The following is a 24,050-nucleotide window of genomic DNA, read 5'->3' on the forward strand; positions in this document are numbered from 1 at the left end:
TGCTTAATTTTTTGAGATTAATATAAGGAATTCTTTTTTTTATAAAAAAACTTAGGCCTGCATTTTTTTTTGATTTAGTGAAATCTTTTTTTGTTTCATAGTTTGCTTTAAGCTTCCTAAATTTAATATATTGCAGGGGTCCACATCATGGGTTTCGTGGTAAAGTTATGTTAGCATTTGAGGAAAATGGATCATCCAAAGTTGGGGTAAGATTTGACCGGCAGATAGTTGAAGGCAATGATCTTGGGGGTCTTTGTGAAGAGGATCATGGCTTCTTCTGTGGGGGTAATTCTCCAATGGCGTTTGTTTTGCAGTAATTTCTAAAATTTGCTTGCCTAATTTCACGTGTAATTGACATTTCCCTTTTAGCTGACATGCTTCGACTGGACTGCTCTGGAGCTGATGATTCTGAAAGGCTAGCTATCAATGAATTATTGGAGGTAGTTTTTGATGTTGTTTTTTTACCTCAACATTTTTAATGATTTCTTGTTACCAATTCTAATATTTCTTATTTTTTGTCTTCAGGTTGTTACCGAAGAAAGTAAACGCGGGCCTCTGATTGTTTTCTTGAAGGATGTAGAGAAATCTATGGGCAGTAATGTAGAATCCTATCTAACTTTCAAGAGCAAGGCTGAGTCTATTCCTGCAGGAGTCTTGCTGATTGGCTCTAACATACAGATGGATAACCGAAAAGAAAAGGTCCCCGGTTCGCTATTGAATTTTTGCCCTATTGGACGAGCTAGCCCTCACAATTTTTTTTTTTCAGTAATTTGTTTATGAATGCTTTTCTGAGATGTCTGTCTTGCAGTCTCATCCTGGTGGACTTCTTTTCACAAAATTTGGAAGCAGCCAAACGGCCCTGCTTGATTTTGCCTTCCCAGTAATCTCCGGCTTCTTTTTACTTATTTTTCATGCTTTGCTTTTGGTGTCCTTTGTTTATGTTACTATATCAAGTTTAGCTTGTTCATTTTTTATGTTTTTCAACCTGTTTTCGTAACTTGCCTGATCTAAATAAATTTACTTCGTGTTGAGAGTGGTGCGGCTATGTGATTTCTGAGAGAGCAGTGTGAGATGAATTGCAATAGATGCAAGAATACAGACAGGCATTCTAAAAAATCATCATCAATAATTTTTTGTGGCTTTGGAATTGTTACTTAGGCTAACATCAGTACTTCTTATTTCCCCTTTTTTGCATCTATGATTCTTGATAGATGTTGTGTTTCATTATTTTCTTCTCTTTCACTTCTTATTGTTGTTAATGTTGCACCATGTGTCTGGAAAATGGTGCACTGTGTGATGTGATGAAGGGATTAATCTCAACTCATAAGAAGAATATCAAGAGTCAAGTCCAAATAAAGTATAGGAAAATACTAAAATGCAAGCGTAAGTATAGGGAAGCAATTACTATTTTCCTGCATCACTTTTAACAATAGTTCATCTGCAAAATAATTTCTAATGGAAAAAAATTAAATAAACAAGCACATATGCAACAATTACCCAAAACATATTAGAAGTTTAAATAAAAATTACTAGAAAAACTCAAATACCCAATGAAATAACTTTTACTAATAGGTCTATCTTTGTAGTGATATTTCACCACACAATTTGGTCGAATCTATTACAAAAGTAAAAGCTTATGATGAATGAGTTTGACATTCAAACTGAGATATCATGACATGGACATGGAATTTAAATTATAAAAGAGGCATGAATTGCAATAGAATAATTGTATAAGACTGCCACCATATCATCAGGCTAGAATAATATTTCATGGAATGAATAAAATGTCTCATATTTTAAATAATTTACAATAATTACCTATTTTGAGTTACAACACTTCAAACTACATTTCTTTGGGATCCAAAGAAATAACATCAATTGTGTAGTAATTCAAAGGTCTTTCAAAGAATTCAAATATTTGAAACTATTCTAAGTAATCAAATACATGCAACATAAGATCTACTATAACCAAAAAGTAATTATATCAATCCTTTGGTAAAGTCAAAGCCGTAAAAAGGTTTATTTTTAATTTTGTGCAACCTAGTTCACATAATTTACCTAATTATGATGACCAAAATAAATCTAAATCATTGAACTTATAAACATAGAGTACGTAACTAAAATTTTTTTAATTGAAAACCTAAATATAAGATTAACATTTCTAAATTTCTTTAACATAATTAACCCAAAGTAATAAGGAGAGAGAATGGATTTAGTAGCCAACGCTAAAGGAAGACGTAACAAAAATTTGCAAGGAATAAGAGTAATAAATTGATTATAATGAGATTGACTGGAAAGATTGAAGGAGGTGAAAGGGCCGACGATTTACGCTATACTATGTATTGTTGCCTAGGTCATTAGTTAAAGGCGACATACTTAGCCCAAAGTATGTGGAGAGAGAATGGATTTAGTAGTCATTGCTCAAGGAAGACGTAAAAAAAATCTTGCAAGGAGCAGAGGCAATAAATTGATTATAATAAGATTGACAGGAAAGATTGGAGGAGGTGAAAGGGTTGACGATTTAGCCTACACTATGTGTTTCTGCCTAGGTCATTAGTTAAAGGGGACGAAGGAGGCAACAAATGCATAGTGTCCTTTATGATTGCAACTGAAATGGATGCTTAAATCAGTGGATACTTGTACTCCATAAAAGAAATTGAGTTTGAGGGTCTCTGTAGGTTGTAGTTGTGTTGAAGGAATAAGCTGCGATCTCCTACCAAGTTGTGATCTCAGATAAAGAGTGTAGCGGTATACCATGTTGATCAAGGGAAGTAAAAGGTGGTGGGAGGAGTCGAGCATTGCGTGATGTGTTTGTAGGGCTTCGGTTTGGTAGGAACTAGTTAAATATAAGATTAACATTTCTAAATTTCTTTAACATAATTAACCCAAAGTAATGAGGAGAGAGAATGGATTTAGTAGCCAATGCTAAAGGAAGACGTAACAAAAATTTTGCAAGGAATAAGAGTAATAAATTGATTATAATGAGATTGATAGGAAATATTGAAGGAGGTGAGAAGGCCGACGATTTACACTACACTATGTATTGTTGCCTAGGTCATTAGTTAAAGTCGACATACTTAACCCAAAGTAATGATGAGAGAGAATGGATTTAGTAGCCATTGCTCAAGGAAGATGTAAAAATTTTTTTGCAAGGAGTAGGGGCAAAAAATTGATTATAATGAGATTAATAGGAAAGATTGGAGGAGGTGAAAGGGTTGACGATTTAGCCTACACTATGTGTTTCTGCCTAGGTCATTAGTTAAAGGGGACGAAGGAGGCAACAAATGCATAGTGTCCTTTATGATTGCAACTGAAATGGATGCTTAAATCAGTGGATACTTGTACTCCATAAAAGAAATTGAGTTTGAGGGTCTCTGTAGGTTGTAGTTGTGTTGAAGGAATAAGCTGCGATCTCCTACCAAGTTGTGATCTCAGATAAAGAGTGTAGCGGTATACCATGTTGATCAAGGGAAGTAAAAGGTGGTGGGAGGAGTCGAGCATTGCGTGATGTGTTTGTAGGGCTTTGGTTTGGTAGGAACTAGTCTCTAGGCGATTTTGCATGATAGAGTTTGGGTTGATTTGGTTTCAGGCTACTGTTTGCTAAATAGTTTCCCCTTCAGTTAAATTCATACATTAGCTTTAGAGTGATTGTGGGTAATTCATGATCATGTCTTCTCTCTGTTATATTTTTTTCTCTTTTTGACTTGTTCTTCTAGAGAACCCTTTCAGAATGAATGCCCAAATTTATGCTCAAAATTATGCTTTGGTGATAACTTTGATCTTCTTGAATTAACAGTAGCTTGAATTGAATAATATGAGAATTATCATGGATATAGCATTGTTAGAAAGTTATGTAAAAGATATTATTTTCTCATTTTATGTTTTGGAAAAAGAACCAATTGAAAAAAAAAGTTGTGCCAACTCTTTTAATCATCATAAAATGATACATATGGTTGTTTTGAAGCCTATAATTTTTGTCAAGTTTTGTAAATCATCACATAGGAAAAATCTTAAGAATTCATGATCTTTAATGTCAAACTCAATTCTTTTGTAATTAGGATCAGAATATATTTTTTGATGCTTTTAATTTATAAAAATCGCTCTTGACTAGGGTGATGCCAGCCAGATCAATTAATAAAGGTCTTAAGTCCATCTCAGCGATTTAAGATTAACATTATGGGTATTTGTATATCCTGCCATAAGAGCCTCTTATGACGCTTTGCTCATACAAGCCTGAAAGTTACTGTTGTATGCAAACTCCATAAATGAGAGAATATTTTAAACTACCTTCAAAGTTAAGAATGCTGGCTCTCAAATAATCTTTCAAATTTTGAATTGTATGCTCTGATTGACTATCCGTTTGGGGATGGAACACAATTCTGCAATCTATCTTCGTACCCAAAGCCTCTTGCATTTTCTTCTATAGCCTAGAATTAAATTTTCTATCTCAATCATAAACAATGTCAATTGGTATCCCATGTAGTCTATTAATATGGTCCATGTAGATCTTTACTATGTTCTCCATGTAATCACTCTACTTGCTTCAGTGGAAAATGAGCAATCTTCATAAGCCTGTCAACCACCACATAAATTTCATCATGACTATATTTAGATCTAGGCAATTCAATCATAAAATTCATTATAATTTCCTTTTACTTTTGTTATAGAATAGGTAGAAAATGGGTGATCCTTTTGAATATCAATCACTACCTAAATTGTTTCATGGTCTTGTTTAGATCTTGGTAAACCAATTATGAGATCCATTGTAATCTCCTCACTTTCAATTTAGAATAAAAAGTGGCTACGATAGCTCACCAACTTTTCTATTATTAGTTTTGAACATTTGACAAGTCAATCATATGACTATCAATCCCGAAGTATTCTTCTTTATTTTAGATGCCAAAGCTCTTTGTGATTTTCATATATTTCGTGGATAAATAAAATATGAAGTGATGCATTCTTTTCAGAATAATTGCTGTTGAAATCTTGCCTTTTTGGAACACATTGATGACCTATACATCTTAATATACCTATGTAATCATTACTGAACTTAGTTATCATTCCATTTTGAAGTGATTTCTAAGTTGTGTGAAGTCAACATTTTCCATCTAAGCTGCATAGATACAATTTATTATTATTAGTTGAAAAATCATGTGATATATGATAAAATTGCCTCTTAGAAATAACATCTCAAGTTAAAGTCACCGCATCTAATGTATTACTTTTTTTGAGTGGTCATTCGAGTTGCATTAATTGAATATTTTCTGCTCAAAGCATCTGCAAAGTCAGTAGCTTTACCTTAGTGGTATTGAATCTTTAAATCACAACCTTTCATTAACTTAAGCCTTCGCCTTTGTTTCAAGTTTAGTTTCTTTAAGATAAAAATATACTACAAGCTTAATTAGTGAAGATCTATTTGTGAATACCATAAAGGTAATGTTTCCATATCTTGAATGCAAAATTAACTAGGACCAACTCAAATTTTTGAGTAGAAGAATCACTTTTTTTGATAAGAAGTTGTATAGAGACAATCTATTGTTGTGCTATGTTTGCATTAGAGCACAACTTAAAATGGCTTTTCATTCTAATGAGGACAATGAGGGTGAGTGTCTGGCTGTTGAGACGAAGATGTGTGATTCTCTAGCTATTTGGAAACTTTTTAAATGGCTAGTAGCGGCGGTGAATCGTGCAAATCACGTAGAGCATTGCTTGCTGCACTTTGAATAGTGGTTAGGTTTGGCTGGAGTTAGTCATTATGAAATTTCATGTGCAGGGTATGCTTGGTCAGTGGTTGAATTCCTAGTTGACTACAATTAAAGCTTTGTTTTATGTGCTTATTTGCACGATTGTGTGCCATTAATGGTGGAGCAACATTATATTTTACTAGATTTAATGCTTTGGTCTTTAATCAATTTAGTTGCTCTTTCATATTGATTTCTGATGAACTGGTGAGATGGTCTATGGATGTAAGCATTTACTCGGTTGCATTTGAAGGTTCATGAATTTAATTTGAATTGTTTATGGTAGAGTGTGATAAATTAGTGGAGAAAATGGTGTGAGAGACAAGGATTCTTCATATGGTTTTTAAGAATTATCATTTCTTTTAGTTTGTTCTTAAATCATAATTTGGTACTGTACTTTCTACTCTCAAAGAAAAACAAATTATTATAATTTGACATGTACAATTTAAATTAAAGTGAAACCTAAACAAGCGATAAGGAGGTAATCAAATGGTCAAATATAGATAATATATAAATATTATTCGAGTTATCCATTGACACCTTGAAAATGTATTAACTTGATTAAATGACATTATGGGAGGGTTGGTGTATTAATTAAGTCACCTCAGTTGCAATTTGATGTCACGTAGTTCGAGTGTAAGGAACTTGATTTATATGATATAAGATGAAGAATGTCTGCACCAACCCTTCAATACTTGCATTGGCCCAAACTTAAGAATTATTAACATATTATTATGATTTACATTCAATTTCAATTTATTTGAAAGTAATCCTTATTTTCTTATTCCATAATCATTGCAATTTATTTTGTTTTAATTTTAGACTTGCCATATCTCAAACACACTTAAGCAGCACAACTTTTGAAATTAAGAATGAGTGGTTGATTTGGAGAGGAGAATTATGAGTTTTATGTGATAAGAGAATATCATAGTGTTTTAAATGTAAAATTGATTCTTTAATTAATTTTGACTATTTCTTTTTTGATTTGAGTGCGAGGAAAAAAATGTCATTAATTGTCAAGTTGAGCATGATACAAATGAGAGTTTGACAAAGTGGGGAGATGGTCTATGGATGTAAGCATTTACTTGGTTGCATTTGAAGGTTCATGAATTTAATGTGAATTGTTTATGTTAGAGTGTGATAAATTAGTGGAGAAAATGGTGTGAGAGTCGAGGAGTCCTCATATGGTTTTTAAGAATGATCATTTCTTTTTGTTTATTCTTAAATCATAATTTGGTACTGTACTTTCTACTCTTAAAGAATAACAAATTATTTTAATTTGACATGTACAATGTAAATTAAAGTGAAACCTAAACAAGCGATAAGGAGTTAATCAAATGGCCAAATATAGATAATATATAAATATTGTTCGAGTTATCCATTGGCACCTAATTATTATAATTTGACATGTACAATGTAAATTAAAGTGTAACCTAAGCAAGCGACAAGGAGGTAATCAAATGGCCAAATATAGATAATATATAAATATTATTTGAGTTATCCATTAACACCTTGAAAATGTATTCACTTGATTAAATGACATTATGGGAGGGGTTGGTGTACTAATTAAGGCACCCCAGTTGCAATTTGATGTCAACTAGTTCAAGGGTAAGGAACTTGGTTTTTATGATATAAGATGACGAATGTCTGAACCAACCCTTCAATACTTACATTGTCCCAAACTTAAAATTATTAACATATTATTATGATTTACATTCAATTTCAATTTATTTGAAAGTAATCCTTATTTTCTTTTTCTGTAATCATTGCAATTTACTCTGTTTTTATTTTAGAATTGCCGTATCTCGAACACACTTAAGTAGCAAAACTTTTGAAATTAAGAATGAGTGGTTAATTTGGAGAGGAGAGTTATGAGTTTTATGTGACAAGGGAATATCATAGTGTTTTAAATGTAAAATTGATTCTTTAATTAATTTTGACTATTTCTTTTTTGATTTGAGTGTGAGGCAAAAAAATGTCATTAAGTGTTAAGTTGAGCATGATAAAAATGAGATTTTGACAGAAGTGGGGATATATTAGATGTATGAGGGGCTGAACACCTATTGATGATAAGGTAGTGTAGGATTGACTTGTGTGATCTAAACATATACAATGAAGAGTAGAAAGTACACCCATAAAATGTGTAGATAAAATTAGTGACGATGGATTTAAATGGAAAATGTTGGACTTAATGTAACAAGGGTAGAAATTGTGTTGAAGAATTTTGTGTAGAATGTGCTTTGATAGATCATACGACACACAATATGAATGAACGGTGAAAGGGAATTTTTAAAACTGATCACAATTAGTTGGGATGAGACTAATAATAATAATGATGATTATGATGAACTCTCAAACACCCTTGAGCATTGATGATATTATGATCACTATGTACTTTCAGAAGAAGATTTGTGCTTGCCCTTAATAGACATACCAAACATTTGTAATAGAGCTGTCAAAAGTTGCTTGTAGTAATGTTGCTATGGATTTTTAGTGCTCATTGTTTTCATCACTTTGTTTCCCTATTAATTTACTTGGGGTTGTGATTATTTTTATGTAGTGGGTGGAAGAAAGGGATATTCTGAAATGCCCCTTGAAGCTTAGCAATTCAACCTTATTATAATTATTTAAAGCCTCTTTTAATGTTAATCTTGAAGTATTTTTTTACTATGAAGGATAATCTCAGTAGGATGCAAGAAAGAAATAAAGAAATTCCCAAGGCAATGAAGCAGTTGTGCAGGCTCTTTCCAAATAAAGTTACTATTCAGCTTCCGCAGGCAGGACATGCCATCATAACATGCGCTTTCTTTGTTCTTATCCATGAACTTTGCTCCTAATAATTTAAAAAAAAAATGTTTACAGGATGAAGTCCAACTTTTGGATTGGAAGCGACAATTGGATCTTGATGTTGAAACTCTCAAAGCTCAATCCAATAATTCCAGTATCTGTTCAGTAAGCTTTTGCTAGACATTTCTAATATATGATTAATGAAAGCTGTATTTTTATTATTTATTGGGATATTTTCTGTAGAAGCTGCGTTGGCTTTCAAATTTATTCTGCTTTTTTGTTCTTGCTTTTATGGTTTTACTCTTGGAAATTTTTATTTTTTTGATTTCGTATGCCAAATGACGTGTTTTGGCTTAGATTTTGAACTTTTATTGTTATATTAGCAGTGCAAGCTATTTTTATTTTTATTTTTCTGTTTGGCTAAATATTGGGAATCTTTTTATTGGGTTTGATAAGGTTTTCTGAAGTTGTAATGTTTACTCTAAAAAGTTTTAGCAGACTGCAATCTAGCTGCTTTTCATAAATATACTCCATTGTAATTTCAAAATTGCGTGCTAGATTTGCTTCATTCCCCTGCTAGATTTATAATATTCCTTGGAAGGCTTTACATATTTATTCTCTTGGTTTTGGAAACCTTTGCATCAGATTGGATATACTGTAGAGCAATTGATAGCTAATTTCATATAATGCCCGGTCTGGTCTCATGAAAATAGCTTCAACACTATCTTTGTGCACTAATGACCAGCTTCTTTTTGTTATTTATCGTTTTTATTATTTTTGCTGATTTGTTATCCTTTGTCATAAGGAATTTCTTAAATTCCTGCTATGGATGTGGAAGAAAAGCAATTGCCACTGCCATGAATGGAATGTGTGTGCTGTCCCTCCTTCATCTACCGCTGTCAATGGATAATTTATTTGTTGACTTATTCTAGTAAGTGGTAATATGGGTTCAATAAGATAAATCGTGGAAAGGGGACAACTGCTATTCTTAGGCACATTTCAATAGTTGTATTATATACTGAACATGTACAACAGTATGATGCCATGGCTAGGGCTGCAATCGAGCTGAGTTGAGCAGAGTATATTTTAGTTTGAACTTGGCTTGGTACAATTATAAGTTGTTCAGTTCAGCTTGAGCTTGTTTCGATCTTTCCATATTGTTCAAACTTGACTTGTTTAAATTTTTGAATGTTTGAATTTGATTTGTTTATGACAAGTGAACAAGTATTTAAACAAGCTAATAAACGAGCTAAGTTTTCGAACAAGTATCTAAATTATCATATTAAAATATAATAAATAATTTTATAAATCAAACTAAATAAAAATTTGAATAAATCATATAAACAAAAGAACCACCCCACATACTACATCTAATGTCTATAATAGATACATTCTCACAAGAATGAAATCTAAGATTTAAAAAAAAAGAAACAAAAGCAAAAAAAAAAATGACTAGTATTACAAACTAACTTATAATGTGAAACCATTTATCAATTGTAGAAATAATTGAGAAAGTCAAAGGAAAAAAAGATCAAGCATAATAAAAAAGAATGAGCGAATGTGACGTCACCTTTCAAAATTATATCATGTTAATTTTTAAATATTTAACAATTAATAATTTCTTAAATATATAATTAAGAATTAATCAAAAAATAATATTATGATTAAAACTATAATTAAATAACTTTTAGCTAATCAAATCTTATTTAAATAATATTTAATATATGATACGAGCTATATTCGATTTTAATGTCGAATATTTAATAAGTTACTTGTTGAATAACAAACGGTTCGTTCATGAACATAAAAGAATAAGTGCGACTATGTTCATGTTTAGTTCATTAAAGAATCGAGTTTGAAAAAATTATTCGAACTTGTTTATTTACTAATTTGAACAAACATGACCTATTCTTAATTGAGCCGAGTTCGAATTGTTCATCGAGTGCATTGGTCCATTTACAGCCTTAGGCATGACTCATCGACTCAATGATATGAATGGCACGGTGGATAATTTCAGGTAATGTGAAATTGTGAAGAGATATGGGTGGTAACAAAAGAAGCCCCCTTGAACAAAGAAAATACTTTTGAGATTTTTGAACTCAAGGCATATCTTTATGACAGAAGGCCAGGTGATCATTTATGTCACAAAATACTTGATATTCTTATTATAAATTGGCAAAAACTTAATATCCATGAAGATTTAGAATGTAAGCATTTAGAGGATAACCAGTACTATAAGAAAATCAATGAGAAGGAATGAGTCTACACTTTTCTAATTGGAACTCGATGAAATCCTTTAGAGAATCCTAAGTAATAAACCTCTTATTAGCATTCTAGAGGCATTCACGCAAGTCAAGATAGAAGTAAGCAGGAAGAAAGTTATATTAGGAGTCCATTAACTTTGACAAAATTGCTCTCGTAGCTCGCAGTCTTCAAATTTTCCATGACAGTCGTCAAAAAAAAAAAAAAAAAAAATTCTTGGTGTGGACATTACTAGAAGACTAGCACTAAGACATACCAAAGAAACATTTTGGAAAACTGATGTGAAGCGTAATAAATTGAAGCACAATATTGAACACCAGGGTCATTGTGGCAATGCTGTTGCCACAATAGTGACTCTAGAACCTTCAGAACTTAGTTCATTCAGTGAGGAAATTGAGAGGTTCAAAAGTTACTTCAAAAGTCATAAAAAAACACACCTCTAGAAATAGCACATGGCTCATAGCACGAAAGTTAACTTTTGAAACACCTTAAATCTTAAAAACAATTAGACTTCGGTGCACCTGATCACATGATTGAGGATGCATTTATATTATACAAATATAACCTCTTTTGAGGAATATGTTATTGTTTAGACGTTTGATGGCTCTCTAATGCATGTATGGTATTTTTGGAATATTATCATTTCAAAAGATGTATTATGCAAATTTGTTCTTTTTTAACTTAACTGTAAGCGATTTAAGATGTGTTGAAGACTGCCATTGTGAAACTGAGTCAGATAAAGGCTGCCAAGCTGTATTTACCATCATATTTAAGAAAGTTGCCTTCAGGTTATGATATTTTTTAGGTCATCCTCTTCCCTTGTACCTTGAATAACTTTTTCCTGAAAATTTCTATTAAAATTCTAACCTCCTTTATTACGAAATCTATCAATTATTCAAACTTGTTTGAAGGTCATGTACACACCCACCTTACAAAGCTTCATGTCTTTTTTATTCAAATCTTTGTGACATTTTAGGTCCTTCTGGAATCATTAGCATCATTCCATTCCTATTTCATAGCTCAGTGCAATACGATGCAACAAAAATGGTGTATATCAGTCATCGTATAATGTGGGTTCAATATATATCACCGACATGAAAATTAATCATATATTACCCGTTTCATGAAATAAACCATGCCAACGCATTCAAAATATCAAAATCATGAAGAACACCTCTAGTTGATTCGGTCAAATGCAATAAAAATTATAAAAGATAGATACGATACATTGCATATTTTATTTACAATGCAGTCCATGTTTGAAATCACTCTATAATACTTTTTTTGTTAAATGTAGTGGACCAATTCATTTTGAGTATCGAAATTATCAAGAATTTGCTCTCCCAATCGATTCGTTTGAACGCAAAAAAACCGTAGATGACAAACGTTATGTTTCGCTAAATCATTTCAAAACTTGTTACATACATCAAAAGTATCCAAACTTGTTCATTTTGCACTCGACGCTTGTCTTTCTTATGCTCATAGGGCATTTGCCTGCTCGTGGTTGTCAGTCAGTTTTTTAATAGCGTTTCTTAAGTTTAATTTAATATGTATATAATTTTGTTTTTTTTAAATATTATTTTTGATTTTTGAAAAAAAATGAGATTGCAAAGATTTCATATATTTAATAGTTTAAGTAATCGAGCGCAACTCTACAAACAATACATTCATCCTGAAAGATAAGCACATTACTTGAAAAGGGGGGCTCAATTATATAAACTAAAAAATTTTTGAGATCCATATGGTCTGTGAACTTTTTATGTGTGGCTGACAAGTTCTCATACCTAATACAAAGATTAGAAATGATTTATTTTTACTTTGGTTTCAAGTTTCCTATAAGGACAAACTTTTATAGTTAATTAATCCCAAAAGATCAAGATCACTTGAGAAAACTCTCAATAATGATTAGAGGTACTACTCTTCAAGAATTCAAAGTTTAGGTTTTCACGGTAGGACGCAAAAAATCAAGTGGGAAATGCCCAAATATGAGCAATTATTTCAGGAACTCAAAGGAAGGAAAAGATGGGAGACACATAGATTTTGAGAACTCTCTATGACTTCCCAAACTATCCTACTGTTTGGCTGCGTTTTGGAGGCGGTGTTATTTAAATGTTCAAATCTGACAATTTTATTATTTGAGACTTACACTTGCATAATATCCAATTATGCAAATAGTCGTGGAGATAGGAGGGTTTATGTTGTACCGAACGACAACCTTAGAACCTAAGAAAATTTAGGATTTACGCTGCACAGCGTGGCTATGCAGGGGCCTAAAGAGTATGTGAGGATTTACGTTGGGTTGAGCGAGCTTCCTTGAAGTTCTATGGGTTGTTGCGTAATGCTAAAGAATGATTTAGTTGGAGTAGATCTATTTATGTGCCGAGTCTCTTGAAATTGTTCTGCACTTACCGAGTCTCTTGAAATTGTTCTGCACTTACCTCTTTGTTGTGCTGCCTACCAAGCTTTCTTCGAGCTCCGTAACGCAACGACTCCGGGTTTAGGGTTTTATGTGCGAGCATGCATGTTTGTTTGGTCGGTGGCCCGCTCTAGCATATCTCCTAAACAACTAACCTACTGTTCTGTATGAAAATGCAGTGGAAAATACAATAAAGAAAAATAGTAAGAGGTGCAGTAAAGACGGTAAAATACGATAAATATAAAATAAACTTGCGTACCTGTTGTGTCAGCTGTGCTGCAAAAGGTGTCAGTATTACAGATAGAAGTAAACAAATATTGCAGAGAATTTAGCTAGCATGACGAACATCTGTATATATATGTTAGTAAAAGAACAGACGACCTATGTATATGAAAGATCGAAGTGGGCCGTAAGAATCCAAGCTCGGGGTGGGTTAGGAGCTAGGTTGTGTGCTTTATAATCTTACTTTGGATAGAAGCTACCAGCCCAAACTATCGAAGGAGGGCAACTTCTGGCCACGATCGCAACAATTAACAAGTGGACTTTTATAGGATTTTATCAAAATTCTTTAATTTTTCATGCATACAGAGTTTACTTAGCAGTTAAAAGTAGTGTTGGCGCAAATGATTTTGTTTGTAGTATCTGTGTAAATGTTTAGAGAAGTGTAGATCTGTGTAAATGTTTGGAGAATTAAAATAGTCCACAAGTTGCTCACTTGATCGGGCCAGTATTACGTGCAACCTAAGAAAGGGGGAAACTTCGTACTAAGAGTTGACGAATAGTATCTTCAATTCTGCTCTCTCCTCATTGAAGGTCATCGAGGCATGAGATATTATTCTATTGTCCCATCTTAGCACACATAGGTAATATCATCACTACTCTTAAAACCCGGGCCATCCAACTTACAACTTTGCTTGATGACTTGATGACCTCTATATGCCTACCCTATAAGCACTTGTAGTAGAATATAAACACATAACCTAAGCCATCAAACAAGAAAAGAAAAGAAAACGAATCAAAGGGAAAAGATAGAAGACCGACCCAACTCCCAAAATCGGCTAAGCAGAGGGATAGAACAACGAGTGGGTCAGCTCAAAAAGGTGTTTAAATAACAATCAAATGATCCAAAACAATAGGCAAATGGTTCCCTAAAACCAACTCTAAACTGTAAGCAAAAGCTCCCAAAACCGGAGCTCAAAACATTGGGCAAAAGTCCCCCCGAAACTGCCCCAAATCATAGGCAAAGGCCTAAAAAGATAGCGTGTGATCAGCCCAAAAAAAGTGTTTAAAGGCTCCAAAATCAGTATTTATCAAAACCCAAAAGTGTTAAAACAACCCAAAAATAGTGTTTAAAGAATTCAAAATCTGCATTTAACCGCCCCCAAAACAGTATTTTTAAATGCTCCCAAATATCACTTTTAAAAGCTCCAAAACGTCTCTTTTAAAAGCTCCAGAACGGCTCTTTTAAAAGTTCCAAAATGGCTTTTTTTAAATAGCTCCAAACAGATCTTTTAAATAGCTCCAAACAGCTCTTTTAATTAGCCACAAACAATTTTTTAAAAGCCCCAAAAAACTCTTTTAAAGCAATTATTAGCACCCTGCAGCACTTCACAGCACCCTACAGCGCTTTACAACCTAAAAGACAGCATGTGATCAGGCCCAAAAAGGCACATTTAAAGGCTCTAAACCAATATTGAGGTCAGTGCTTAAATGGTGCACGCAACCTTCCCAAATTCAGCCCCAGCAGTACTTTCAAGCCCTCCAAAACAGCATTTAAAAAGACTGGAACAACACCTCATCAAACCCAAAAAAGAAGGAAGCATTTTAAGCCCGTTTATTTAAGCAAGCGTGCAGCCCTAAACAACAATTTTGAAACCTTAACTTCAGCAAGATATGCAAGCTCACAATGATAATTTTAAAACTTCCAATACAGTAAAATATGCAAGCTCAAAACGATTGTTTTAAAGCTTCAACTTTGGTAAGATATGTAGCTGAAAATAACAGTTTAAAACTTCAACTTTAGCAACATAGGCAAGCTCACAATGATAATTTTAAAACTTCCGATTCAGTAAAATATGCAAGCTCAAAACGACAGTTGCATTTGGTAAGAATTTGTTCTGCTTTCCCAAAAAAAAAAAAAAAAAAAAAGGCATTTCATGATTTTGATATCCTTGCCAGGCATACAATGAAAGCCCATCTTTTTTCTTTATGGCCTCGAGCATAGAGCAGCACACTGATCTATTGTGGAAATAGTGGCAACTTGATTTGCTACAAACATAGCTTAACATCACCAAAATAAAGCCTAAATTTGTTGTTGCTTGTTAGAAGTCATTGATATATCGTTAAAAGGGCTTAAAGATATAACTGTTATAAATCAATATCTTGAACGTAAGTTTTAATGCCAAAGTACTATGACATGTAACGCTCATTTCCTCAAATAAATACTAGGAAATTTTATATTTAAAATTGCTAAGAAAGTCAGTAAAGAGTTACCGAATACATCTTAGAAGGATGAGGGAATAGTGCAGTACTAGAAGAGAGCGAGAGTTGCACTGACGAGAAAATCTCAATTGCTTAAATGCTGTGAGATGGAGAGAATTTGGCTAGGTTTTTGCCTGTGAAGAGGAGCGTCAACTGAAGGTTTCGGTGTAGAGGGGAGGTGAAGCCGAGAGAGAGGAGGCCTGTGGCTAGGGCCTTGATCGAGAGAGGAAGAGGGGGGCTGGACGAGGCATTCGACCGGGAGAGTGGAGGCGAGTGGCTAAGGCCTCGATCAAGAGAGGTAGAGGGTTTCTGAGACTTGAGGGCTAAGGTTTTTGTTTGAGTTTCAGTGGAGAGGAAGAGGTGAGGGGGCTTTCGGTGCAGAGGGGAGGAGAGCCGAATCAAGCGAGGGAGAAGATGAGGGTTTCTAGTGTAGAGAGCCAAAAAAGAACTGCCGTAGGGAGAGGGAGCCGCGATTCTTATATGCAGGGAAATCTCAAGATAGACGTTATGCGGGGAATTAAACGATTTCCGTTGATTGAGAAACTCAATTGAAAAGCTAATAACACCTGATTAAAGTGAGATTGGGCGGGCCGTTTTTTTTTTTAAATTCGAAATTTGAAATTACGAATCTTGTGAATTGAGGCAATTAGCCTGTGTTCAGCTCGTATCGAACCCGGGCTGAGCCTGAACCCACATCTCCAAATTAAATTTTTATGCACATTGATTTCTGCTGTTTGCTTGCACACGGAATCATAGTAATATGAGTGTCCCTCCTAGCTAAAGTCGATGTTTCGGACGTGCTCGCATTGTCCGTTTCGTCATTCGGATCATTCAGACGAGTTTATCAATGGTCGACCCAAATTAAGTTAACATCGTGCATGGTGTAGTGAGTGTGTAAATTGCAGTGTTCGAGTCACAAAGGGTTTCTCTGGGTTGCTCCTATCTTTATAGGAACTCAACTTGAGTTTCATATGTCAGTTCTAATCAACGTAGCGGAATGCCCGAGGATTCGAAACTGCCACTATGAGACTCGAAGGAGTAAAGAAGTTGCTCGGATTTCTAAATGGTTTGAGTCCTAGTACTAGTCCTTTAAGAGGGTTAAACAAGGAAATCCTAAGGCTAGACCCTAAATTCTAAGGAGAAAAAAATGAAAGATTCACTAAAAAATGAGGTCAACAGTGGTTTGTTTGCGTCTCCACACAACCTGCCTCTGTTCGTGGGGTTTTGGCCTTCATGTTTGGCCCAACGACTTGCTTCATATCTTATTTTGCCAACACACTCTCGAGGCTTTGCATCTTCTGTGTGTGTTTTTGTGGGCACGCCAGCTGAGCGCCTGCCTTTTTTTTTGTTGATGCCACATGGCATCAACTACTCTCTTTTGTTGTAGGAACGTAACACTTTCTTCTCGCGCCTAGATATTTTACGTCTTTTACATCTTTATTTTTTTGTGAACTTTTATTTTTTCTCTTATATTTGTTATCGTGCTCGCTCTCTTCCTTTGTCTTTGTTCGATTTTATACCTATCGTTTTAGTTTCCATCTTGATTCCACCACACTTGCCACCGCTTTCTTAGCAAGCCCCTCGTCTTTATCTCTTCTTGGCATTTCTTAAGGTTTTAGATGATACCCTTATCAGGCTGCCTCCATATTCCAGTAGAACATCCTATAGCGAACCACCTTGGTTTTTTTTTGGTAAATGTTGTTGGTAGGTAGGATGACAGTTCAAACAATCAATTGTTTCTATTTTTAATCAATATTCAATTTCATGCTCTCATAAGGTTCCTTCCATCGAGATATATGGGCAAACCCATCTTTTTCTTCGTTATAAAGGAGAACATATAGTTTTGTTTAACCTCTTTGTCTTTTATTATTAGCAAATTCTCATTGGGTCAGCCCAACATGGAGATTACTAAAGTTTTTTGTCGGATTTACAATTGGTGGAAGTCATTTTGTTGCGCTTTTTTACCCCTTGCACATTGTTATTAAACTATTCTAAGAAGCAGAGTATGCTAGGCTTTTTTCTCTCACTGGACTTACTATAGCATTTGTTTCGCAATAAATATGTTAAAGTGCTGCCTCACATTGCCTTTTCTCATGGACCACCAATCACTATTATCTAAATACTATTTCCTCGGGCTATATTACTTTAATCATTCCTCTTTATATTCAATGGTTCAATATTTGGCAAATCCTTGCAAATTGATAATGCCATTGCTTGCTTTCTAGGCCTTTGGCGGCTTGTGTTCTGGTTTAGCTAGACATTTCTTTTTTACTTGAAAAATGAAGTATGGATTGATTTCTTGTGAATATTGTCAAAAAGTAAAATTTGAAGGCATGCCGCCATCTTGTACAAATTTTGGGCAAAGATTTTTTTAATCTTTTTATGCTCATCTAGAATTAAGAAAAATAAAATGTCAAATACAAGAGGCATTAGGGATCATAGCCAACCTGCAACTTACTTGCGACCACTTAGGAGACTTCTCAATCATTTCATATCAAAAATCAGAATTTGGAACTGACTTTTCATTTGGATTTTGAGCTGCCTACTCTTAACTTCCATGCTATAGTGGCAGCTTTTTTACCCTCGTACCTTTCCATTGATTTTGACAGTTTATAGTGCAACTTCTCCCAAACCCCAAATTTATGATCATAATGATGACTATGATGCTTTATAGTCATATGTACATCGTTGACTTATTGATGAATAGGAGGCTTCACATTCTATTTATTAGGCAAACCACAAATTAAAAAAAAAAAAAGTTGTAACTTTCTTAATTTCGCCAAATTGCAAGCTAAGGAATCCAAATGAGCAATTTTTTAGTTTATATGTCCTTAGGGATTTAGTCCTGGAGTTTTCCTTTTTTTTAATCTTGTTTATGAACTTTCCTTTCTTTTGGAAATTAATTTAGTAATATTTTGATTTCGTTAAAAGAACTAAAAAATGGTAGAATACGGCAGCTCCCTTTAGTCATTTTGTGCTAGCAATAAAACTCTCCAACTTTTCTCTCTATCTCTTCCTCTTCTTTTTCTCTTCTTTCTTTTCTTTTTCTTCTCATCCAATCTTTTCATTGTTTTTTATTTTATGAGACTTTTCTAATCTTGTTAGTAGCATATTTGGCAAAACCAGAAACGAATCGGGATTCATCATTCTGAAAGTTTTGTGGTGAATGTGGATTGATATTAAAACTCGAATAAAAGCATTATAAGAAATTGAGCAACAAAGCTAAGAATCAACAAGGTTCATTAAAAATCAAGTACTCATAGAATCTTTTCTGGAATTTAATAGGTACATGGGAACTTTTCTTTATAATTCAACAAGCACTCTAGGAACTCACCCTTCAAATGTTGAAGAGCATTCTGAGAAGCATTATAATAAATAGTGCAACAAAATAGAGAATCAGAATACATGAACGATTAAGTACTCATAGACACCTTCCCTAGAATAGAGTTGAGTACTTAGGGAACTTGTCTCTATAATTCAAATTGTACTCTAGGAACTCATCCCTCATATTGAAGACGAGGGGATAGTTGTCGTCCAAAATTCAAATTTGTCTAAGGGAGGTAGAGATCACCTTATCAAAAGATTACTGTCTTTCAAAGAAGAAAAAAAAATTGAAGTTTTTCAAAGAAGAGTTCAACTCATTCAAGAACCCAAAGTTTTCCACGAAAAATCAATAAATAGGCTAAATTAAACTGAAAAATCTTGAATTTATTTCTCTTATAGAAAAATTTTCTTTTTGTTTAAAAATAATGAAAAAGAAGAGGCGTGAGGAAAAATTATAAGAGGTGAGATATAAAAATTGAATATTTAACTTGTAAAATGTTGAAATCGACCGATTTTAAAGTTAACATATTGATGACATAGATTAATATTAAAATTTTCTTTTTAAATGAATACTTAGCTAATTAAATTAAATATAAAATAACTTGAGTTTTAAATTAAAGTGATCTTTGCTTATGATCAAATTAAAAAATTATAATACTACTTCTTGTAGAAGAGTTAAGGCTTTGTTACGTTGATACCTAGCCTAAGGATAATTTTGTCTTTTATTAGTTAAAGGGCAATTTAGTCTTTATTGTTAGTTATTGTTTGATATAAATAGGGCTTAATAGTTTAGGATTAGGGTTATGCATGAGATTGTCTGAGTCTTAGGGTTAGGTTTAGTCTTTATTATTAAGGTATCTGAGCGTGTTATTTGGAATTTTTGCAATAAAATATTTTGTTTGCCCTATTTTGTGCCAAAACAATTGATCTTTGGGAAATTATGACTGAATCGCGTATAGGTTTATATCAAAGAAGCAACTAAGATATTTCGACTACAAAAGAATTCCGGGAATCGAAATCAGAGCTTACATGCAGTACGGTTTCGATAGAGCTAGCTGGGAAGTGATGATGGGATTGCGGTATGCCTCCATACAACGCGATTTGAGCTAGCTGGAACGGCTGAATCGTGACGTATTAGGAACCAACAATTGCACGATTCGAGAGCTTGTTGGGAAGCAGCGTCGGGATCGCGACGTACAAGGAACCAACAATCGCTCCATTTGGGAGCTAGCTGAGAAGAAACGTCAAGATTGCGGCTTAGACATCTCAACTGCTTGTGTATTCTTCGATCTGGGAAGCAACGTCGGGATCGTGGCATACACGTCTCATCCACATGCAAATTCTTTGATTTGGGTATCCACCAATAGGATCGTAGCGTGCATAAATTCCTTATGAGTACAACAGAAGCCTTCACGATAAAAAAAATTTCTTAGGTGTAATGGCGGCCAAGAAATTGGATGTCTTGGAGGAGAAATTGGAGGGAGAGATGAGCCAAATCAGATCTAGGATGGAGGAAAGGTTCTCCACCATAGAAGGAAGGTTTTTTTCATAGACAATAGGTTTTCTTCCATGAAAAATTGAGGGTCGATTTGAGAGAATTGAGGAGATGATAAGGAGGCTTATTGAGATGTAATCCAGGATTTCACCGACGACTCAATTTGCAAACTTTAACAAAGGGTTGACCGGAGAATCCTTGGCCAAATCAAAATGAAAAGAGAGCAAATGAGAGGAACATGAAGAGGAAAGCTTCCACCAACAAGAAATCGACCCTAGGATTTCGATGGTTGGTGGATTAGAGAATTCCAATGGAGGGCTTGGGCTGAAAGTTGGAGAAGGGGTTATGCAATGGGTATTGATGGGAACGAAGGAAGGGGAGAAGCCATGATGTGGTATGATGATGGTCGAAAGAGGGAGTTTACTCTAGAATGGGGGGAAACATAGAGGGAGAGGATGTTGGGGGAGATGTTAGGGTTAGGAAGTTGATGCCGATCTCAAGGGGGAAGACACATATGGGTAGTTGTATTAGGTGGAGCAATATTTTACGGTGAATAGGTTAAATAGGATGAAGAAGCTCATGGCGGCAGGGTTAAGTTTGGATGGGAAAACCCTAACGTGATTTCTATGAAGAGAGGCTAGATACCTGATCTGCTCATGGGAGTAATTTAAGGGTTATTTGTTATAACGTTTTTCAACCATTCGAGTAGGAGAACTATACGAGCAATGCTTTGCCTTGACTCAGTAGAGCATTATCTTGGAATATAAGAAGAGATTCGAGCTATTATCGAGACTGTTGGGGGGGGATTTTTGAAGCAGTATTGGAATGGAATTCCATGAAGGTTATAAGCCCGACATACATTCAATGCTTTGTTCTTTGAGATCGTGAAGATTGAGTGAAATTATGGAATTACTGTAGTAGGTTGAAGATAAAAAAAGCAATTGAACGGGCTAATAGGAGTATCACAAGTGGGGTGCCCCATTGAAATGCTGCAACCACCGTGTTACCAAAAACTCAAACAGTGAAAGTCTAGAGGGGACATGAGTGTTATGAGATACCCAAAATAAAAAGCAACTCTGATACAGTAGTAAAAAAGTACTTTAATGAGAAACAGAAGGCTGGGATTGTAAAATTAATTTTCAAAAGCTTTCTTAGATGTGCTTGTCTTCTGGTAAAAATAGAACAGATACTTCCAGGATAAGTTTTCAGATCTTCCTTTGATGAATAACTCTTAGAAACTCAATTTATCCTAACGTTTTTATGCAAATATGAAAAATTTAAAGTTATTTTTTCTTTTCTTTTTTACTTCATTTTCCAACTTCATGTCCATGATTTTGTGCTTTTAGTTTTATCAATATTTGGTCATTTTTTTTTTTGTAGTTCAACACCATTTATAGATGTTTGGAATTTATCTTATTCATCCAAAGGTTTGATATGTGTTTGACTCTTCTAGTTCATTGAAACATTTGTCATTAACTGTTTATTCTCAATCTCCTGTGTTTTACAGTTCCTAAACCGCAACGGCCTTGAGTGCAGTGATCTAGAAAAAATATACATAAAGGATCAAACTCTTAGCAATGAAAGTAAGGCAATATATTCACACTCATCGTTTAACTATTATTTATTTATTTTTAAATTATTTTTAACTTTATAAGTTCTTACTTTTAATATGTGATTTCGTTCAATAGGTGTTGACAAAATAGTTGGTTTTGCTCTTAGTCACCATCTCAAGAACAATAACGAACGGATTAATCCCAAGGATGCTAAGCTTGCCCTCTCCAGTGAAAGGTTTTGCTGTGAAAATTTTTATTTTGTGCTGATTATCATCATTTGATTTATTTATATCATCTACTAATATACTTCTTTTCATGTTATGCAGCATCATGTATGGTCTTAGCTTGCTTCAAAGCTTGCAAAGTGATACTAAAAGTTCAAAGAAATCACTAAAGGTGGCATCTTTGTTCTCTTTCCTATTTAACTGAAAATATTATAATTTTATCCAAATTTTCTTTTTTCCTAATTAATAATTTGGGTCCTCAGGATGTGGTCACAGAAAACGAGTTTGAGAAAAGGCTTTTGGCTGATGTTATTCCACCTAGTGAAATTGGTGTTAGTTTTGATGACATTGGGGCTTTAGAACAGGTTAAAGACACGTTGAAGGAGTTAGTGATGCTTCCTTTGCAACGACCAGAATTATTTAACAAAGGGCAGTTGACTAAGGTATTGAGCATTTCAGTTTAAGTTCTTTTTAAAGCAGTAATTGATCCATTTTTTCTTGCACATCTATTTATTTGACAAACCCAATATGCAAAAACTTTAATAGTTTATTTACAATTTTCTATAATTGTGTATACAGAAGTGCCAAATCACCACTAAAATTAGCATTATTTTGGGAGATGTTGAACCGGAGCTTGCAACTTTGATCCATTTAGGGTGGCTGTAGTCTTTAGTTAATGTGGTTGTAAATTTGTGCAGAAGAATGAATATTTTTTTATGGAGAAGTTGGACAACAACTTCTTTACCTCAACCACAATTTAGCAATTTTGGTTGTAAAGAGAAGATTCCAACTAAAATTTCTGAGAAGTAGTAAAGAAGCAGTAACCAAAGCGGTCTGAAAAGCAAAGCAGTTATAAAGAAGTCCTTTTTTTTGGCTCTTTCTTTTCATATGATGCTTACTTTTATGTTTTCTTTTGTTTGATCACTGTTGAATTTGGGACGTCTTTCTTAAAATAGCATGATATGTTATATTTTTCTTATGCTTTTCAGCCTTGCAAAGGAATACTGCTTTTTGGCCCCCCAGGCACCGGCAAAACAATGCTTGCGAAAGCTGTTGCAACGGAGGCGGGTGCAAATTTTATTAACATTTCAATGTCTAGCATCACATCAAAGGTAGCAATCTGTTAGTACTTCTCATAATTAACTTCATCTAGAAGTTTAACATCTACATTGACGTTATTGTCCTTTTTCTCAACTTTTTGAAGTGGTTTGGTGAGGGGGAAAAATATGTAAAAGCTGTATTCTCCTTAGCAAGTAAAATTGCTCCCAGCGTTATTTTTGTTGATGAGGTAAGGCTCCTCTTACCATCATTCTTTGTTTTTGATTAGCGGGTGCTGAACTGCTTAGCTGCTTATTTAGTCTCTTATAGTTCTTTTTTTGCTGTTTAGGTTGACAGTATGCTGGGTAGAAGGGAAAATCCAGGAGAGCATGAAGCCATGCGCAAGATGAAAAATGAATTTATGGTGAACTGGGATGGGTTGCGCACAAAAGATAAAGAGCGTGTTATTGTTCTTGGAGCTACCAATAGGCCATTCGATCTTGATGAGGCTGTCATAAGGAGACTGCCACGGAGGTAGTGCATATAATTAAATTGAAAATTTATATACCTAGCATACAACTCTTATGTATATATATCTCACACCTAACTTTCATTTTTACATACATCACACTTTGGTGCTTCAAGCCTTTGCATGGAAAGGTGTTTTCACTTTTAAGTAGTGTTGATAGTGCTGTTTTTGATGTGATATTAAAAATTTGAGTGCTATGT

At 34.1% G+C, this 24,050-nt stretch overlaps 1 protein-coding gene across 1 annotated transcript in view; it reads left to right on the forward strand.

Annotated features, from left to right (window-relative positions):
* The window catches only part of LOC110023815, a 71,689-nt gene that overhangs the window by 15,408 nt on the left and 32,231 nt on the right, over nt 1–24,050 (forward strand). Inside the window, exons 9-21 of the mRNA XM_020723423.1 lie at nt 137–285; nt 370–440; nt 526–699; nt 809–880; nt 8,417–8,518; nt 8,604–8,693; nt 22,014–22,089; nt 22,195–22,294; nt 22,386–22,455; nt 22,547–22,726; nt 23,273–23,395; nt 23,488–23,571; nt 23,671–23,855. Of these exons, the coding sequence (XP_020579082.1) occupies nt 137–285; nt 370–440; nt 526–699; nt 809–880; nt 8,417–8,518; nt 8,604–8,693; nt 22,014–22,089; nt 22,195–22,294; nt 22,386–22,455; nt 22,547–22,726; nt 23,273–23,395; nt 23,488–23,571; nt 23,671–23,855 (1,476 nt within the window). The remainder of the gene's footprint in view (nt 1–136; nt 286–369; nt 441–525; nt 700–808; nt 881–8,416; nt 8,519–8,603; nt 8,694–22,013; nt 22,090–22,194; nt 22,295–22,385; nt 22,456–22,546; nt 22,727–23,272; nt 23,396–23,487; nt 23,572–23,670; nt 23,856–24,050) is intronic.

Source organism: Phalaenopsis equestris, unplaced genomic scaffold (genome assembly GCF_001263595.1).
Source record: "Phalaenopsis equestris unplaced genomic scaffold, ASM126359v1 Scaffold000002, whole genome shotgun sequence".
NCBI classification, from domain to species: Eukaryota; Viridiplantae; Streptophyta; class Magnoliopsida; order Asparagales; family Orchidaceae; genus Phalaenopsis; species Phalaenopsis equestris.